Source organism: Capra hircus, chromosome 28 (genome assembly GCF_001704415.2).
Source record: "Capra hircus breed San Clemente chromosome 28, ASM170441v1, whole genome shotgun sequence".
Lineage (NCBI taxonomy): Eukaryota > Metazoa > Chordata > Mammalia > Artiodactyla > Bovidae > Capra > Capra hircus.
This window is the reverse complement of record NC_030835.1, coordinates 1,773,061-1,794,746: the sequence shown is the minus strand read 5'-3', so window position 1 is coordinate 1,794,746 and position 21,686 is coordinate 1,773,061. Positions and strand designations below refer to the sequence as shown.

The 21,686-nt window shown below is 41.0% G+C and overlaps 1 protein-coding gene across 4 annotated transcripts in view; it reads right to left on the bottom strand.

The window, feature by feature from the left end:
• The window catches only part of PARG (poly(ADP-ribose) glycohydrolase), a 118,013-nt gene that overhangs the window by 81,294 nt on the left and 15,033 nt on the right, over positions 1-21,686 (bottom strand). For all 4 annotated transcript variants that reach the window (XM_005699356.3, XM_018042233.1, XM_018042231.1 and 1 more), the window contains 3 exons: positions 18,691-18,813; positions 18,474-18,557; positions 13,516-13,590 (listed from right to left, as the gene is read on the bottom strand). In XM_005699356.3, coding sequence (XP_005699413.2) covers positions 13,516-13,590; positions 18,474-18,557; positions 18,691-18,813 — 282 coding nt within the window. The remainder of the gene's footprint in view (positions 1-13,515; positions 13,591-18,473; positions 18,558-18,690; positions 18,814-21,686) is intronic.

Genomic DNA, 21,686 nt, shown 5'->3' with positions numbered 1-21,686 from the left:
AAGGGACCACCAGTGGACAGAGAGAGGGGCCAGCTGGACGAATGCAGCAATATACCATCTGAGTCATGGTGACAGCAAGGATCAGACAAGGGTAACAGAAAGAGAGGTGCGTCTCAAGCGGTGTTTAGGAGATGAATTACGTCTTAATGGAAGGAGTGGACAGAGAGAAGGAGCTTAAGATAAAAGAGCTCTGAGTGTGCTAAGCATTAAGTGGTATTTAAAGCTCTCGGCACTACGTTAAGTGACTGGGGCATAACAAAGAACAAATCACAGCCTCCTTCAAGGAAGGGTATGGGAGATGGACAAGTAAAAAGCCAATAACAGAAGTGACAGCTACCCTGAACACTAAGAGACAAGCCAGCGTTAACCAACCATCAGGGGACAAGGACAAGGCCAGAAAAGAACCAGCGACGAGCGTTCCTAAAGTCTAATTAATTCTGTTCTGGACCTGCTAAGTTTGAGGAATGGAATAAAACTGGCTTTTCCTTTGAATATCAAGTAAAAAAATGAATGAAGAATTCTGAAAATCCAAAATGAAAAAAATGAAAGATTCTACCTTTTAGATGGTCTCAGATCTCTCAGTGAGGTGTGAAGTAGGAGCAGGTAGATAGTAGCATATGGGTCAAGATCCGAAAAACAAAAACATTCAGAACCACAGAATAAAGAGGAAATACATAAAAGATGGTACAAAGAACCAAAGGCCAAGTTAAGATTCAATAATGTAAAGTCTCAGTAAGGCCCATTAATAAGATTTATGATTTATTTCCTGCATTTCTCCTTCCCTTCTTTACTTTTTCAAAGTAAAGCCCTCTATTTGTCAAGAGCAAAGGAAACAGGTAACCGGATGCTACCAGAGCTGGAAACTAGCAGAAACCAAAGGTGAAGGAGGAACTAGATTTTCAAAGGACACTACAGTGGACCCTTGAACAACGCAGGAGTTAGGAGTGCCAACCCTCTGCATAGTCGAAAACCTGCATATAATTTATACTTGGCGCTGTGTATCCAACTGAGCTATCAGAGAAAGACATGGGAATACCAGACCACCTGACCTGCCTCTTGAGAAATCTGTGTGCAGGTCAAGAAGCAACAGTTAGAACTGGACATGGAACAACAGACTGGCTCCAAATCGGGAAAGGAGTACGTCAAGGCTGTATATTGTCACCCTGCTTATTTAACTTACATGCAGAGTACATCATGAGAAATGCTGGGCTGGAAGAAGCACAAGCTGGAATCAAGATTTCTGGGAGAAATATCAATCACCTCAAATATGCAGATGACACCACCCTTATGGCAGAAAGTGAAGAGGAACTAGAGAGCCTCTTGTTGAAAGTGAAAGAGGAGAGTGAAAAAGTTGGCTTAAAAGTCAACATTCAGAGAACTTATGATCATGGCATCTGGTCCCATCACTTCATGACAAATAGATGGGGAAACAGTGTCAGACTTTATTTTTGGGGGCTCCAAACTCACTGCAGATGGTGACTGTAGCCATGAAATTAAAAGACGCTTACTCCTTCGAAGAAAAGTTATGACCAACCTAAAAGCATATTCAAAAGCAGAGACATTACTTTACCAACAAAGGTCCGTCTAGTCAAGGCTATGGTTTTTCCAATGGTCATGGTATGGATGTGAGAGTTGGACTGTGAAGAAAGCTGAGCGCCAAAGAATTGATGCTTTTGAAGTGTGGTGTTGGAGAAGACTCTTGAGAGTCCCTTGGACTGCAAGGAGATCCAACCAGTCCATCCTAAAGGAAATCAGTGCTGAATATTCATTGGAAGCACTGATGCTGAAGCTGAAACTCCAATACTTTGGCCACCTGATGTGAAGAGCTGACTCACTGGAAAAGACCCTGATGCTGGGAAAGATTGAAGGCGAGAGGAGAAGGGGACAACAGAGGATGAGATGGTTGGATGGCATCACTGACTCGATGGACATGAGTTTGAGCAACCTCCGGGAGTTGGTGACGGACAGGGAAACCTGGCGTGTTGGCAGTCCATAGGGTTGCAAGTAGTCAGACACGACTGAGTGACTGAACTGAACAGAACTGTGTATCCATGGTTCCCCCTTATCCGTGGTTCTGAAATAGTACCTGTCCCTCAGCTTTTTTGCCTTGCCTGCCTGAAGGAGCTTTTCCTATTGGCAACTTTCCCTTCTCAAGTAGAACTTGTTAGAATGAAGAGGAGGAGTCGTTTCTCCGCCTCAGCCCCTACTACTAAACGTCGCCAGATTCAACCAACCGTGGGTCGTGCAATACTGCGGTATTCACTACTGGAGAAAAGTCCACGTGTAAGTGGACCCATGGAGTTCAAACCCAGGTTGCTGAAGGGTCAGCTGTCCAGGTACCAGGCTGGGCAGGAAAAGACACGAAGGCAGGAGAGAGTCGGTAGATTACAAGCGTTTTGCTAGCTGTGTTCCATGGGACACAAGCTACAAGGGAAATCGTACGTCGCTAACACAGAAAGGCATTTTGCTTGTAAGTAAGTTTGGGGAAAATATTTAGTTAACTAAAACTGAGCAGGTTTCTCTACTGTGTGACTCCTCAGAACTATTCCCAGTAGGAGGATATAACATGCAGCAAACTTTGCTCATTCAACCCTTTATTTAAGAGGATCAGAACAACATAAGCTGGCAAACTGGCCCAGAGCAAAAGGGATGCCAGCAACAGCCTTAGAAACAGTGCTACAGGAATAAGTGAGTGGAAAACTAGGAGGCTACGGTAGGAAAGAAATGCAGAATGATGCTAGAGAAGGAACCGGCCCAGGGCACCATCAGATCCGGTGTGATCATGCGTTAATACAACAGAGGGTGTCACAGAAACTTGAGTCAGATTAGTGTACAGGTTACCAATGTGATTACCAAATGAAGTTGCCCAAGTTGATATCAGATAATAGGGCTGAGAGGAAAAGAGGTGCCAAAAATGAGCAAATAAAAATGGGAAGGGGGGGATATAACCATATGGCAAAGAATTCAAAGAACAAAGGCAGTTGGGTATTGGTAGGTACCCTTCCTAAGTCAGTGCTTTTAAATAATGCCAGATCTAAGGCCACAGGCCAGTAAAGCCACTTTTTTTTTTCTTTTAAAGAAGATTTTCTTTTCTTTCTACCTACAATTCAAATCTTTGAACTTCTTAGGCCTCTCTTGATTTGGTTTAATTGGTTTCTAAGACGGTTCTGTCCCTTAATCGAACCATTTCCAGTTGACCTAAGGTGTGGGTGGTATGTTCCACCCAGAGGCTAGTTCTGACGGCATACAGCTTAGGGCACAGATGAGACCCACCTCAGCCCAGCTCTATACGTTATGAGCCTGGGTTTACACAGATCTAGGTCAGGGCCAGACAATTCAACAATGGATAAGAATCAGCAATGGGGGTGAGGGGAAAAACAACTCCTCCTCTCCATTCCAGCAAGTTCCACATAAGAAGGAAAAACTACCAATAAGAAAAGCTCCTTCAGCCAAGGTAAAGAGTTGATTTTAAAGAACAGGCACTATCCAAGGAGAGAGATTTGAGAATGATGCTGGGGTACAACAGCAGCTCTCAAACCTTCACATCAGAATTAGCTGCAGGTTGTGAAAGCAAAGATGAGTGGGCCTCAGCTTCAGAATTTCTAATTCAGAAGGTTCAGGGTAAGGAAGGAGAGTTTCTGTCTCTCTTCAGTCCCCAAGTGGTGCTGTTGCTGCTGCCTCAGGGTCCCCCCTCGAGAGCCAGTGCAGAGCAGGGCTTCCTGGTCCTGGCACCGCCGGCCTCTGGCTGAGATGACTCTCTGTTCGGGGGGATCGTGTTCACTGTACGATGTTCAGTGGTATCTATGCCCTCTACCCACCAGAAGCCAGTAGAACCTCCCCTCAGTTGTGAGAACCAAAAATGTCTCCAGACCTTGCCAACGGTCCCCCAGGAAGCAGAATCACTCACAGGTGAGAACCACCACATAAACTGGACTGGTGATATAGACTGGAGTACGTATAGATTCTGGAGTGAGTGGCACCCAGGTGGGAATCCCGGCTTCATCACTCGAACAAAGTACTTATACTCTCTAATCCTTGGTTTTCAGTTGTTCATTTGTAAAATACAGTGTCTATATAATGGGATATTTATGAAAATCAAATGAAATAAAACATATTGCTTATATTACACTTGGTACACAGTAAAGCTCTTAAAAATAAGCAGCACCACTATCTTGACTGCAGATAACCTCATAGGATATTGAATAAAACAGAGAAGATTATCTACAAGGTGAACCTTGTAGAAGGGTTAATTCTAGGAAGAGGTAAGGCTAAGCCTGGAATGGATAAGAGTTTGCATGTGAAGTGAAGCTGAAATGGTCTGCAGCTTAAGCAGCAGGCCAGGAAAAAGGAAGGGGTTAAAAAGGGAGACCAAAGTCAACTATGAGGAAAAGAGGCTGTGGGTATGGCTGCTTGGAGAAGGCAATGGCACCCCACTCCAGCACTCTTGCCTGGAAAATCCCATGGACGGAGGAGCCTGGTGGGCTGCAGTCCATGAGGTCACTAAGAGTCGGACATGACTGAGAGACTTCACTTTCACTTTCATGCATTGGAGAAGGAAATGGCAACCCACTCCAGTGTTCTTGCCTGGAGAATCCCAGGGACGGGGGAGCCTGGTGGGCTACCGTCTATGGGGTCGCAGAGTCAGACACGACTGAAGCGACTTAGCAGCAGCAGCAGCATACAGCTGCTTAACCCAGTAAGCTATTTTAACATTCCACTTCCAATGGAAGAAGATGCCCTGGTTCTATAGTTAGAATCTTTTGTCCAACCAAAATGCGAATGTTGAAGTCTGTTCCTCCAACGTGGTAGTAATTTGGAGCCTAAGGCCTTGGGGTGATTAGACCATGATGGTGCGGCCACTGTAAACAGGATTTAGTGCCCTGACAAAAAGAGGCCCCAGGGAGCTCTCATCCCTCCTACACCTTGTGTGTGTGTGAAGTCGCTCCGTCGAGTTCAACTCTTGGCGACCCCGTGGACTGGAAACTACCAGGCTCCTCTGTCCATGGGATTTTCCAGGCGAGAGTCCTGGAGTGGGTTACCGTTTCCTTCTCCAGGGAATCTTCTGGACCCAGGGATCGAACCCCAGTCTCCTGCGCTGCAGGCAGATGCTTGACCGTCTGAGCTACCAGGGAAGCTTTGCAAGGACACAGAAAGAAGATGGCCACCACTGAGTCAGGAAGCAGGTCCTCAGAAGACACCAAACCTGCCAAGGCCTTGACTGTGCACCCACCAGCCTCCAGAACTGTGAGAAATACGTCACCCACCCAGTCTATTCTGTTACAACAATCTGAATGCATTAAGACACTCTGTTTCATTTCTGAGTTAGGCATCCCAGCGCTAAGATGGATTAGACCAATAGCATAGCTTGGCAGTCCATTTGAAAACATTCCATATTTCACTGTGGTGGGAATGGTTCTTGCAGAAAATGTCTTTTTCAAGTGCATTCCATGTAATCAAAGAGCAACTGACACAACAAGGTACTAGGCCACTCAGTTTAAAAAATTTCTTTAACACTGTAAAGAATAATTGTTCAAATAGCTTAGAATCTGACTGCCCCATAAAGTTAATCATTACTTGTCATTACCATAACAATACATGCTGGGTAAGTACTTTTCACAATCAGCACCAAAAGTGGGTACAGGAAGAATCGCGGGCTCCGTCCTCTGGAGATGCAGCCGCCGCACAGCTGCCACGGCGCCAACGGCGTGCGGGCCACCCCCACACCTCAGGGACAAAGGGCCTGCTCAGACCTTCCCCACCGGCTGCACCGCAGCGTCTATACAGGCTACCAGCGGAAACAGCACATAAACTTGAAAGCCAGATTTACATTGCTTTTATTTCTTTTTACTGTTTTTATCTTCAGATGATATATACTACAAAAATCCTTTTAGTGTTAAATACGAGATCTTATATGTGTTGTCAGGAGCTTAACCGAAAGGAACACAGAATTTATTTTTAATGAGCAGAAGCATAAGATGAGTAAACGATCTGAGAAGCCATCGAACAGGACGATGACTGTGACTATAAATCGAAGTATTAGGCCAAACTGCATAAAAAACAAAAACCCACCTCAGAGCTAGTTGACAGAGAGATATAAATCATGGAAGAGATTAGAACATGAAATTATCATCACTCCTCCATCAGAGTAGATTTCTGGATCATGAAATCAATGACACAGCAACATTTAATACCAAGGGCTTCCATAGTTATTTGAACAAAGTAGGTAAGGTTGGAGTTACAGGACATTAATATACTAGATTAATTCCATTAGAATACAGGAGGAATTCTGCCTAAATAAATTTTCACTTTCAGATGCCCGTAATTTCCATCCTCCTCGTCTCCACACATGTAAATATGACAATGTTTCACAAACACTGTGATCACCGTTTCAGTGATCCAGGGCACGGAAGGCTCAACCAAGAGTGATGACCTACAATAACTCAGCAAGTCTACAAAGCAAGGTGCCTAGTGCCAACTGGAGCAATTGGTTCCACGAGATGCGCACTGTTTAAAATAGATCATGAATGAGACCCCCAACATCTACTCCAACCCAAAAACATACAATAACCAAACCAAGGGGAAAGTCCACATATTTCATAATAATCTAAAATTTAATATTTTATTGACCCTATTCGGTTCTCTTTTGGCTCTTACAGTCCTCATGAATTAAATCAAGTCAAGTTGTAAAGCAATGCAGACTTTATTGATTTTAGAGACTGTGAGTCACCAAGGGAAGAAGTCCAAGAAGGTTAAATTTCCACTGAACTCAAATCAGAGGTTCGAAAGCTAGACGAATAAAGACATTAGCTGTAGTCTTGTGAAATATTCAAGGCTGCTTTCATTTGATTAGGAATTTGCTACGGGCTCTTTATGACAAATATAAGAAGGACACGTTAAATCTTTTAAGCTTTGAAGAAAGGCCCAAAAATAAATTAGCTAAGAAGAATTCCATTTGGAACTGAAAGCTAAGGAGTATTACATACATTCAGAAACTTACTTCTATACTACTTATTAAAAAAAAAAAGGCTATTGTGAAAGGCCACAATTTTCACTGGGTCTTCGTTAAAGAAACTTGTTCTGATTTGAAATAGTAGTTAACAACCTGTGCCTTACCTCAGCTTTTCCAAAACTAGCCTAAAAATTAATTAATGATGTTCCATGAAATGTTTTTAGATGTTTATAGAGATTCTGAGTTAAATTCACCCATTCCAGTCCATTTTAGTTCGCTGATTATTAGAATGTTGACGTTCACCCTTGCCATCTCTTGTCTGACCACTTCCAATTTGCCTTGATTCATGGACCTGACATTCCAGGTTCCTATGCAATATTGCTCTTTACAGCATCGGATCTTGCTTCTACCACCAGTCACATCCACAACTGGGTATTGTTTTTGCTCTGGCTCCATACCTTCGTTCTTTCTGAAAGTTATTTCTCCTCTCATCTCCAGTAGCGTGTTGGGCACCTACTGACCTGGGGAGTCCCTCTTTTCATATCCTATCATATTGCCTTTTCATACTGTTCATGGGGTTCTCAAGGCAAGAATACTGAAGTGGCTTGCCATTCCCTTTTCCAGTGGACCACGTTCTGTCAGGGTGAATTTAACTCAGATGACCATTATATCTACTACTACGGGCAGGAATCCCTCAGAAGAAATGGAGTAGGCATCATGGTCAACAAAAGAGTCCGAAATGCAGTACTTGGATGCAATCTCAAAAATGACAGAATGATCTCTGTTCGTCTCCAAGGCAAACCATTCAATATCACAATTATCCAAGTCTATGCCCCAACCAGTAATGCTGAAGAAGCTGAAGTTGAATGGTTTCATGAAGACCTACAAGACCTTTTAGAACTAACACCCAAAAAAGATGTCCCTTTCATTATAGGGGACTGGAATGCAAAAGTAGGAAGTCAAGAAACACCTGGGATAACAGGCAAATTTGGCCTTGGAATGCGGAACGAAGCAGGGCAAAGACTAATAGAGTTTTGCCAAGAAAATGCACTGGTCATAGCAAACACCCTCTTCCAACAACACAAGAGAAGACTCTACACATGGACATCACCAGATGGTCAACACCGAGATCAGACTGATTATATTCCATGCAGCCAAAGATGGAGAAGCTCTATACAGTCAACAAAAACAAGACCAGGAGCTGACTGTGGCTCAGATCATGAACTCCTTATTACCAAATTCAGACTTAAATTGAAGAAAGTAGGGAAAACCACTAGACCATTCAGGTATGACCTAAATCAAATCCCTGATGATTATACAGTGGAAGTGAGAAATAGATTTAAGGGCCTAGATCTGATAGATAGAGTGCCTGATGAACTATGGAATGAGGTTCGTGACATTGTACAGGAGACAGGGATCAAGACCATCCCCATGGAAAAGAAATGCAAAAAAGCAAAATGGCTGTCAGGGGAGGCCTTACAAATAGCTGTGAAAAGAAGAGAGGTGAAAAGCAAAGGAGAAAAGGAAAGATAGAGGCATCTAAATGCAGATTTCCAAAGAATAGCAAGAAGAGATAAGAAAGCCTTCTTCAGCGATCAATGCAAAGAACTAAGGGGAAAACAATAGATTGCGAAAGACTAGAGATCACTTCAAGAAAATTCAAGATACCAAGGGAACATTTCATGCAAAGATGGGCTCGATAAAGGACAAAAATGGTATGGACCTAACAGAAGCAGAAGATATTAAGAAGAGGTGGCAAGAATACACGGAAGAACTGTACAAAAAAGATCTTCACGACCCAGATAGTCATGATGGTGTGACAACTCACCTAGAGCCAGACATCCTGGAATGTGAAGTCAAGTGGGCCTTAGGAAGCGTCACTATGAACAAAGCTAGTGGAGGTGATAGAATTCCAATTGAGCTGTTTCAAATCCTGAAAGATGATGCTGTGAAAGTGCTGCACTCAATATGCCAGCAAATTTGGGAAACTCAGCAGTGGCCACAGGACTGGAAAAGGTCAGTTTTCAATCCAATCCCAAAGAAAGGCAATGCCAAAGAATGTTCAAACTACCGCACAATTGCACTTATCTCACATGCTAGTAAAGTAATGCTCAAAATTCTCCAACCCAGGCTTCAGCAATACATGAACTGTGAATTCCCTGATGTTCAAGCTGGTTTTAGAAAAGGCAGAGGAACCAGAGATCAAATTGCCAACATCCACTGGATCATGGAAAAGGCAAGAGAGTTCCAGAAAAACATCTATTTATGCTTTACTGACTATGCCAAAGCCTTTGACTGTGTGGATCACAATAAACTGTGGAAAATTCTGAAAGAGATGGGAATACCAGACCACCTGACCTGCCTCTTGAGAAACCTATATGCAGGTCAGGAAGCAACAGTTAGAACTGGACATGGAACAACAGACTGGTTCCAAATAGGAAAAGGAGTACGTCGAGGCTGTATACTGTCACCCTGCTTATTTAACTTCTATGCAGAGTACATCATGAGAAACGCTGGACTGGAAGAAGCACAAGCTGGAATCAAGATTGCCGGGAGAAATTTCAATCACCTCAGATACGCAGATGACACCACCCTTATGGCAGAAAGCGAAGAGGAACTCAAAAGCCTCTTGATGAAAGTGAAAGAGCAGAACGAAAAAGTTGGCTGAAAGCTCAACATTCAGAAAACGAAGATCATGGCATCTGGTCCCACCACTTCATGGGAAATAGATGGGGAAACAGTGGCTGACTTTATTTTTCTGGGCTTCAAAATCACTGCAGATGGTGACTGCAGCCATGAAATTAAAAGACGCTTACTCCTTGGAAAGAAAGTTATGACCAATTTAAACAGCATATTAAAAAGCAGAGATATTACTTTGTCAACAAAGGTCCGTCTAGTCATGGCTATGGTTTTTCCTGTGGTCATGTATGGATGAGAGAGTTGGACTATAAAGAAAGCTGAGCGCCGAAGAATTGATGCTTTTGAACTATGGTGTTGGAGAAGACTCTTGAGAGTCCCTTGGACTGCAAGGAGATCCAACCAGTCCATCCTAAGGCAGATCGGTCCTGGGTGTCCACTGGAAGGACTGATGTTGAAGCTGAAACTCCAATACTTTGGCCACCTCATGCGAAGAGCTGACTCATTTGGAAAGACCCTGATGCTGGGAAAGATTGAGGGCAGGAGGAGAAGGGGAAAACAGAGGATAAGATGGTTGGATGGCATCACTGACTCACTGGACATGGGTTTGGGTGGACTCTGGGAGTTGGTGATGGACAGTGAGGCCTGGCGTTGCTGCGGTTCATGGGGTCGCAAAGAGTTGGACACGACTGAGCAACTGAACTGAACTAAACACAAGTGAGGAAATAAGAAGCCTAGTCATTCCTATCTCTTCTACTCCATACATAAAACTAAAACCGGAAAAGAAGATGAAATAGCCGCTAAAACCTTAGGTTTCCTTTCAATAACTACTCCATTTACTGAAAAAACTTATTATACAAACCAATTTTAGAATTAAAGTTCATTTTGAATTGACATTTACATTTACTGTGAAATATGTATTCAAAAAGTACACAGAATATATCAAATATGGATGGCCTAATGAATGACTATAAGGCAAACACACATTTTTTACGTACTGTCCAAGTCCAGAAAGAGAAACCAGGATCACAGAAGCAGAAGCAAGCTCTCTTAAAACATCCCACCTCCACACCCCTCTTCAGTCACTACTACCCTAACATGCTATGTGAATTTCACAAGCTAATTCACTGAGAACAAAAAGAAACAGGGCCACAGTTTATGTGAGGTGGAAGTATTTAAAACACCTCTAAAATGCGTTAATCGGCTTCTCTCGTAGCTCAGACAGTAAAGAAGCTGCCTGCAATGCGGAAGAACCAGGGTTCAATCCCTGGGTTGGGAAGATCCCCTGGGGGAGGGTATGGCAACCCAGTCTAGTATTGTTGCCTGGCGAGTCCCCACAGACAGAGGAGCCTGGCGGGCTGTGTCCATGGGCTCACAAAGAATTGGACATGACTGAGCGACTCAGCACAGCACAAAATGCATTAATAGAGAAACGTTCCTAATATATGGAACATTTTGCTATACTTTGCTGTGAAAAATGCTGGCAATAAGAGTATCGATCCATTTAGAACACAAATTATAGAAGTGTTTGAATTTAATTTTGTGGAACACCACACAGGAGGGCCATAAAACACAGATTATTTTTCCCCAGCTTTTCCAACAGCTGGCAGGGAGGAAGACCACTATTAGCATTCAAGATGCAAAAAAAACCCACTAAATAACGGCCATTGCAACTCAGCGGCACCTAGATACTTAATTATAAATTACAAAGTAACATATTGGTTTCTGTAATCTTCCCTGGTCTCTGACAAAATTTAAAAAAGCTTAGTCAATACTTCTCACTTTCATCCTAAATAAGGGTGCTCACACAGCAGGACTGCCATGATTCTGGGTCTCTTATTTCTTACACTAAATGCCAGCATTTACGTAATAACTATAGCATGGAATCCCATTAATGACTGTTTTATGTTAACACCTGCTGTTCTAAGGTAGTATGAATTTGAAAAACCTATTCCTTATAGAACTAGCCAAAGCAAGGTTTAACAAGATAAATGTTAACAGTCCCCAAATAAATTTAAGTGTAAAATACTAAAACTGATATGACGTTGAATTTAAACTTCATTTTGTTCCTTAGCAAAATATGCCATTCAGAGTGGAATGTGACATTTAAGTAAAGAATTCCTAAATACTGTTAATTAGTAACACTTAAGAGCTCTTTTTAAAGAAGCATCCTTACTCCAAAATGTGGACATAGATAATGAAAAACAAATATAATTCATTTATAATTTAAAACCTAGCCAAACACCTGTTTCCCCTGCACTCAAGATCTCCTTTTACTCCTCCAATTCCACCCACATACATGCCTAATTGTCTAATACTTACTTCTCACTAAACCCTGCAGTTCCGAGCAACGTTACCCCTGTGGGCTGTGGCGTGGTCAAGCTCTATATTACTACATTTGGAGCTTTGAAGGACAGAAAAACACACAACCCTTTAAACAGCCAAGGTCTACTGTTTAGTACACTGACAACAGCGGAATAACAGCCACAGAGAAGACCCTTAACATCTAGACATGCTTTACACAAAGAGAATTCCCTGCGTCTCTAATAGTGGAATGGCTAAGCAAAAGATACATCGTTTGATGGAATATTATGCAACCATTAAGACTAAAAATGATTAACTTGTGCAACGTAGCTTCATATCATTAACTATTTTAAATATGCTTTTGTCTCTATATATAACGACAAAAACAGAGAAAAACTTAGAGAAAACAGTAAGAAATGAGTCTTTGGTACAATTGTGAGGACTCCCCCAACCCTCCCACAGGTTTACAAAGTAAATAAAACCTAGAAGGTCAAAAATGTAATAACTCCTCTCTCTAGACAACTATAAAACTCTCATCAGCACCTAGTAATCACCTCGTTTTATGATCTACGCTAAACACACCAAAACTTGCTACATATTACTCTTACGGGGATGCTTCTGGGCAAGGTCACCAGATAAAAGGGAAACAAGGTCCTGTCTGAGCAGACTGATGCAGAAGGGAGGATAAATGACTTCCTTGCCTCACAGCAAGGGGACGGAGGTGTTTTAATCCGTGGCATGCTTCATCGCCATCACAAGGCATTAAATGTAAGCATTACTTCCCACCAAAACTAACAAGTGTATCCGGTTTACGGCATAACTACACACACAAATGAGCATAATTAGGAAACTCTGAATAAGGCCTTATGTCAGCTTCCTAGTTTTGATACTGAATTATACTTACTCAAGCAACCAACACTAGGGAAGACAGAATAAAGAGCGCATGAGACCTTCCCTGTATATTTCTTTACAATTTCCTGTGACTCTATCATATCAAAACAAAATGTTAAAAAAATATATATATATATACACACACACATACACACAGATATATACTGCCAATTTTTCAAACTGGATAAAATCCATTCTTCTAATAGTACTATCAGAGTGGTATTCTTCACCTTGCTGAGAGCATACTAAATTGCTACAGACTCCTTCTGGAAAAATGATTCTATAGCATAAATCCCAGGCCATAAAAGTTGTGGCTTTTGACCTAGCCGTTTAATTTCTGGGAATCACCTAAAGAAACATCAGATTTGGGAAAACATATATATGCATTTATATAGCTACATATGTAAAGATATTACTACACTAAAACAAGGTGAAATTGATGCAACTTTAGGTGTCTGAGGATGTGGGAATCACTGAATTCTCAAAATCTAGGCATGAAATATGCCATCATTTGTTAATACTGAAAATGGCACAATGATACAATAGGAAATGCATGTAATGAGAGACTGAAGCAAAATTAAAAATGAGCCACACAAAAGTCACAGGAAACACATCTGATAAAAATAAAAGATGATAATGGTGTTAGTATGAGAGAATTCTGTGCATTTTCCTCAAGCTTCTCCATTAGAGATATTACATTAGTTTCACAGTTTAAGAAATAAGCATACTTTTACCTTATCCCAGAAATCAATCAAAGCTGTGAAGTCCCATTTCTTAGAATACGCCACATTGTACTTCAGAATAGCATCCTATGGAGAAAGCATAAGTAAAATGTCATGACACAGTAAAGCGAACTATCTAGGAATAGCCTGTCTCCTTTATGAATTACTTCCGGTATATTCCTTAATGTTGGACAAGCTTCCTCCACCATTAGCTACTCCGTATCAGCAGCTATGAATGAACAGAATGCATACTAATCCTCAGTATTCACTTAAGAAAACTGAGATTAGAAAGGTCAAGTAACAGAGGGGGAAATATAATTACTCTAAAACATGTACTCTAAACAGAAGCAATATAATCCAAATGGACAAAAGTTGGATCTTGGTGGTTAAAGAAAAGGAAATAGTAATAACATGGTGACTTTTGGTCTTTAATAGGGTCACACTACCTATATAGATATAAATAGTGTTTTAGTATTAAGATTTCATTAGGAGAGTGAATTAGGGAAAAACTCTCTTACAAGGCTCCCTGGGGAAGAGAGCAATAAAGAAAAAAGACTGAGGTCAAACTAGTGTGCCATCTACTGGTGTAATTTTAGCTGTCTGAATGCTATATCGCTTCAGTCATGTCGGACTCTGCGGCCCTGTGGATTGAAGCCTGCAAGGCTCCTCTGTCCATAGGATTCTCCAGGCAAGGATACTGGAGTGGGTTTCCATTTCCTTCTTTTCCTTAACCCTAACTGTCTGAATACGCAGTACTTTACCTGTGGGGTAAAGTACCTGTGGGGCACAAGACAATCCATTAGTTACGCAGAAAGAACTATTATATCGCATCCTTTTAAATTTCTAGTTGATTATATTTTATAATACATGTTAAATTAATATAGAATTTATAAAATACCATTTATAACCGCAAAATACACCTCAAGACTTTTTACTGAAGGCATATTAAGTCTGAAAAACATTGTGCTAGATTATTACTAGAAACCTAAATTCCCTCATCATTGAAAAAAGTGTTTAAAAATTAACATTCTGCCAAAGAGCTTCCTGAAAAATACTTCATGTCACATAAATTATCACCAAGCATCTCGGCTAAAAGAAATGAGGCAATAAAAAAGTATATAATCTACTTCAAATAAGAAGATATCCAAGTTCCTTGAAAAAGGAAAAGTCATCAACCACGAAATAACATGACAAGAAGATTTTAATTTACTTTCACAGCTGTAATACATTTTCCATTAAGAAGGAAAAGATTTCAAGAATTTTTTCCCCAAAATCACTGTTATTTGATTTCAGGACCTCAAACAAAATATTAAATAGCAACGTCTGTAACAGCAAACCGACGGACGCCACATACAGTGGAATAAGCTACTGACACACTCAGCACCACGGATGAATCGCAAGGATCTTCATCCGAGTGAAAGAAGCCAGCCACACTAGCATACCTAGCGCGTGACTCCATCACAGGAAATGAGGCCGATACTTAGCTTTGTTTTTTCTTAAGGCAGATCATTAGTTGCCCGCAGCCAGTGCAGAAAAGAGGAAACTGATCGCAAAGGGGTAAGAAAAATCTTTGCAGGGTGACAGGAATGCTCGGTATCTTGACTACAGTGAGAGCTTCAAGTGTATATGCAAATGTCAAACTTCATCAGGTTACATTCTTTAAAAGGATGTACTAGCTTATATGTAAATTATTCCTCAAAGTTGGTAAGGAAAAACATTCTAAATAGCACTTATACTCTGATTCTTTAATGGAGTTGTATAAATAGCACTAACTCCTAACTAATATTCACTTTACTTCAGTCTTCAAGTCTCGGAAGTAGTCCACCCAGAGGTCTCCTATCACCAGGAAACTCGGGTGTATGCTGAGTTGCTTCAGTCGTGCCCAACCTTATGCGGCCCTATGACTGTAGACCACCAGGCTCCTCTGTCCCTGGGACTCTCCGTGAACACTGGAGTGGGCCGCCGCGTTCTCCTCCAGGGGATCCACCTGACCCAGGCATCCAGCCCGAGCCCCTTCTGCCTCCTGCACTGCCAGGCAGGTTGCTCACCACCAGCGCCGCCTGGGGAGCCTGGGTGCTACTCCACACAGTATTCTTAGGGGATTTTTTTTTTCCAGTTCATAATTCACAAAAAATACAACTTAAAGCACAAAGAAGCCCATTCTTTGCAAATTATCAGACATATTATTCATAGAAATATTACAGTGTAAACCAACTTTTGAGGACAGTTGCTTTTTTAAACTTATAACATCTTGAATCCCTCTTAATTCAACATAAATGGCATTAAAAAAACAGCAAAAATATTATTATATTCTATAAGAAGGATTTAATGTTTTCCCCTCCCTTTCATAGTGCTCCTTCAGCAAAGGAAACAATTACCGTTAAGTCAAGAGAAGAAAATCTCGATAGATTACTCTGTTACGCTGAATCTACCGTAAAATAAACAAGAAAGGGAAATTCAGATTAAATTAATTACCCCTTTTAAAAATAATCATGGCACATGAAGGAATTGCTAAAAGAGGTGAGCAGCAATGTAATTTAGAACACTATGATTATTATGGATTTGTGTTTAAAGAAAAAATATGTAAATTCTTAAATAATCCTGTTTGTTAGGCCATTAAAGGCCCTAAATTAGTGTTTTTCATATAGAGTCTGGACAGTATTCCTGGTTGGTCTGCTTGTGCTTGAGAGTTTATAAATGTGGCTTTGGAATGAATCTGCTGAGTTCAGTCACTCAGTCATCTCTGACTCTGTGACCCCATGGACTGCAGCATGCCAGGTTCCCTGCCCATCACCAACTCCCAGAGCTTGCCCAGACTCATGTCCATCGAGTCAGTGATGCCATCCAACCACCTCATCCTCTGTCATCCCCTTCTCCTCCTGCCTTCAATCTTTCCCAGCATCAGGGTCTTTTCCAATGAGTCAGCTCTTTCGTATCAGGTGGCCAAAGTATTGGAGATTCAGCTTCAGCATCAGTCCTTCCAATGACTATTCAGGACTGATTTCCTTTAGGATGGACTGATTGGATCTCCTTGCAGTCCAAGGGACTCTCAAGAGTCTTCTCCAACACCACACTTCAAAAGCATCAATTCTTCGGTGCTCAGCTTTCTTTATAGTCCAACTCTGACATCCATACGTAACTACTGGAAAAAACCACAGCCTTGACTAGACAAAACTTTGTTGGCAAAGTAATGTGTCTGCTTTTTAATGTGCTCTCTAGGTTTGTCGTAGCTTTTCTTCCAAGGAGCAAGTGTCTTTTAATTTCATGGCTGCAGTCACTTTGGAATGAATACAAAGGCCAGAAAACACCACACTGTAGAAACGAAAGCTGGTATTTTAAATAAAGAAGTACCTAAGATGCACTGCCGGAGAAGGCAATGGCACCCCACTCCAGTGCTCTTGCCTGGGAAATCCCATGGGCGGAGGAGCCTGGTGGGCTGCAGTCCATGGGGTCACTAAGAGTCGGACACGACTGAGCGACTTCACTTTCACTTTTCACTTTCGTGCACTGGAGGAGGAAATGGCAACCCACTCCAGCATTCTTGCCTGGAGAATCGCAGGGACGGCGGAGCCTGGTGGGCTGCCGTCTATGGGGTCGCACAGAGTCGGACACGACTGAAGCGACTTAGCAGCAGCAGCAGCAGCAAGATGCACTGCAGTAGAGGATTGTCAAATCCTTTAAAACCTGGACCTATCGTATTTATTTGCAAGCTGATATCCTGCATAGAGACCCCTATCTCTACCAACATTCACCAACTGTGATAAGTTAAAAAGCAGTAAACACAGAGAATTTTATCTTTATACAGTATAATTTTTAAGTTTATCAGCATACTATTCTGGGGCTCAGATATGTGTTTAAAAATCTGTGCGAAAAGCAAATACTGATTACAAATTGTTTTCACAGTGATAATGAACACAACTCAAATGATGGGTCAAAATGTATAAAATGGAAAAAATCAAATTGATATAACTGGATCAAAGTATAAAGAGATTTAGTTTTATGTTTGTACATATGTAATTAATGTATGTTTACCTTTGTGCACATGTAATTAACATATTAACAGTAAGTAAGCTCTGGCAGACACTGAGAATTTCTCCCATTTAAAAAAGTAATTACAAGGCTGAGAAACACTATCCCTAAGAAATGAAATTTTCAAAATATATTATGGTACAATGCATCACTGTTTTTCATATGAAGGGAAAAGAAGAGCTAAGGGAAAAAAAGGGAGTGATGGAAAAGGTACATAAAGTTAAGATTAACTTGTAAGTATAGATGAAAAATCAGTATAAAACCTAAGAAACAGTACATAATAAATTAATTTCTCAAAGAGAACAAAGCCAGTTTTACAGAAGTATAAAAAATCTGTTTATAGTTATAAAAACTTTAAAAGCTTATATAAGGCTGTAGTGCCAAAAATAAACATATACTCAAAACAAATAGTTGCCCTTACGGACTTAAACGAAATATTTTTTAAATCAAAAAATAAATTATTGCCAAAACATAAGATTAATAAATTATGAAACTGCTAGAAGCTGTTATTAAAAGCAATAAAAAGTACAATGCTTAATCACTAGCAAACTCAGCTTCCCTTCAGGCAAACAATGCTGAAGTCATAATTCTTCCCTGATTTAAAGACATTTCAGAAGCAGGATAATTCTAAAACAAAAAGAAAAGCAAAGCCCAGGATCAAAGGAAATTGGATGGGGAATCAAGAAACAGGTCTTATTTCTGGTTCTCCAAATTATTCCGTGTGGCTCCAGGCAAGTCATTTACAACTCTCAATTCTTCTACTCATTACCTAGAGACGGAGTATAAACCAAGAATGTCTCTAAAGAAGAGCTCCTCAGGAAGCAAGCACTTTGCATATAAATAATGCTGTTACCTAAGTCTATTAAAGATCAAACAACATCTCTGAAGGAAAAGACCAGGACTCATCTCATGTTAGAGACAAAAATTACGAAAGAACACACCTTCAAGTTCTGGGGTCGAGAGAACTTGTTGAGAAGCGCAGTCTGAATGAGCTCCCACCGGCTCCCTGCAGTTCGCTCACCATTCTTTAAAGAAAAGAAAAACATGAAGAAACTATTCCAAGTTCTCTTAACATGCAGAATCAGGAGCCAAACAGCAAGCATTAAAATAGCTTTCAGAGACTAAAAGAACATGAGTTCAGTTCAGTTTTGTTCTCACCTCATCTTCCACAGGGTACAAGTTCTGTTCTGAACAAGGCATCTTAACGTGCTTGTTGTCCCACAAATCTTTAAAATGTGTTGGGAAAGGTTTAGGAACTTCTCCTATTCGCAAGAGATCTACCTGAAATGCAAGAAAACTGTAAGTGCATAAAAACTAGGCCTATCTTCTGTAAAATAATCCAAAGAAATTAGCTGAAGTAAATGCTATAAAAATACAGACCAGCTCCTGGGCAAGAAACCTCATAAGTCTTTTTCAGTTGTTCCCACTCCTTCCCTTCAGTTAGTTTCCAAATCATCATGGCCTGGGCACTCTATCTTCATCCCATCCAGTTCCCTGGTCCTTATTAATCCCTGACTGAATTTCCGGTAACAGCTTTCTATCCCTCTTTCTAACTCCCAACTGCTCCCAGATACACTCATCCCACATAAAACCCTTATTCCCACTTGGGAATAATATTATCTTTCTAAAGTATCCCCAACCTTCTAATCCTATAACGGCTCCCTTCTGCCTATATAGATTCCAAATGATTCCAGTTTTTAACATCCTCTCTTACCCAAAACACTATCTATTTAAACATCAACCTTCAGTACCCAGCTCAATTTTCATTTCCTATAAGAAGTCTTTAAAAACTTTCTAATAGGCAGTAAGCTTATTCTCTCATTTTATTGGATCATTATCACACTAGAGCACACTTTTTCCACTGGACTCTAAACTTAAGAATAATAACTGTATTAACTTTGTATTTTGAGTGTTTACAACTTAGCCAAACATGTATGTTTTTAATATGTGTAAGTGTTTATATACGTAGAGTTGATCTTTGAACAACATGGGTTTGAACTGCGGAGGTCCACTTGTACAGTTATCTTTTTCAATAAATACACACTACAGCACCGCATAGTCAGCAGCTGACTGAATTGCTCGGTGGGGAACCTCAGATACAGAGGGCCAACTGTAAAGTTACACTCGGATTTTTGGCTGCCCAGAAGGTTAGTACCCTAACCCTCAAACTGTTCAAGGGTCAACTATATATATACACATTGTTGCTGTTGTTAAATTGTTAAGTCGTATCCGACTCTTTGCGACACTGTGGCCTGCAGCACACCAGGCTTCTCTGTCCTCCAACTATCTCCTGGAGTTTGCGCAAACTCATGTCCACTGAGTCAGTGATGCTATCTAATCATCTCATCCTCTGCTGCTCCCTTCTCCTTTGCCTTCAACGTGTATATATGAACATGGATAAATATATATATATATATATATATATATACAAGGTTCATCCATACTATAGCATGAATCAGAACTTCACTGAAGATCATCAAATAATTACACAAATAAATATAAAATTTCAACTGTAAGATGCTATAAATGAGAGGCTCATAATGTCACAAGGATCTTTCTAGACAATTTTAACTTATACAGTGAGCTTAGGGAATCCTTCTTTCAGGAAGTAGCAATTGAGCTCAACTCCAAAGGTGAAAAAGAAGTAGGAAAAAATGAAAGGGACAAAAAAAAGGAACAGCCTATGGAAGGAAAGACTGTTAAATAGGCAGCTTCATTAAAAGCCTGCAACCGAAGAGAAATAAACTTGTGGGCCTTTTATACAGGTAACCATTAAAACCACAAGTGTGTATAGGACTACTCCAAGAGAGGAAAAAATAAGAGGACCTATGAGAAAGTCCTGGGGAACTCTAACAACGTTTAAGGGCCACACGCAGACAAGAGGCTAAAAGGAACAAAGCAAGGGTTTGAGGAGGCAGGAGGAAAGTCAGGAATATACGGTGTCCGAGAAGCCGAAGGATGAGAATACTCCAAGGAGGAGACAATAAGGGACGCTCAAGACTCAAAAGTGGCTGAGACATCCGTTCTGCCAGAAGTATTTTATCCTCCATATGGGGACCCCAAAGGTGACTCTGTAAAGACCTTCCCTGTGATCTAGGGTGACAAGACCAGGTACCAGCAGAGCCTCACACACAGGGGAACATAATACATAAGAACAGCCGTGTCTCTGGGTGTCTGTAGTTCAGATGTGTGTATGTGTGTGTACAGCACACGCCTATACATGCGTTTGCCTGTATGTGTGTACATGTTTGTGTGTGAGTGTCGTGCGCATGAGTGCATTTACAGACAATCACGCATCATCGTGTCCACGCAATTTCAGACTGCCTTCCATCCCTAGCACTGAACGCCACGTTACAGCATGACTTCACATGCTGTGATGCTAACATTTGGCATCTCAGAAACGTGACCAGGGACCATCTATTTAACAACCATTCATTATACATATAGCGTAGTGAGTGTAGTGGAGTCGTTCAGTCGCGTCCGACTCTGTGCGACCCCATGGACTGTAGCCCACCAGGCTCCTTGGTCCGTGGGATTCTCCAGGCATGAATACTGAAGTGGGTTGCCATTTCCTTCTCCAGGGCATCTTCCCGACCCAGGGATCGAACCCAGGTCTCCCACGTTGTAGGCAGGCGCTTTACCGTCTGAGCCGCCAGGGAAGCCCATACATATAGCATACTACTACCATATTCAGGAAAAAGAATCTAGAAAAAAACACACCAAATTCTTCCACTTTTTTCATTGACCCTGTATGACTTTTGTAATAAAACTTTTATAAATTCATTGGATATTTGACAAACAGTAATTATAGAGATCAATTAATGGTGGTATAAGATGCTTCAGGTCTTCTTTGTGGGCAGTGGGGGAGAGGAAGCAGGAAAAGTCAAAATATCACTTATTTCCCCTGATCAACCTTTTTCCAAATCTTAACCATTAACATCTTGTCAGTCACTCAAGCCTTTTTTTAATTTCACACACATTATCAATGCCTCCTTTTCCCGTATCACCCACAGTTAAGAATTCAGTGTCCTCTCAATATAATCTCAAAGCAACTTGCATTCATTCTTTCATGTGCCCACAATTACTACCGTGTCTCAGTTATTTCCAAGCTTTTCTAAAGAGCAGAACTCTTTTTCCCCTACGAGTTCTAATAC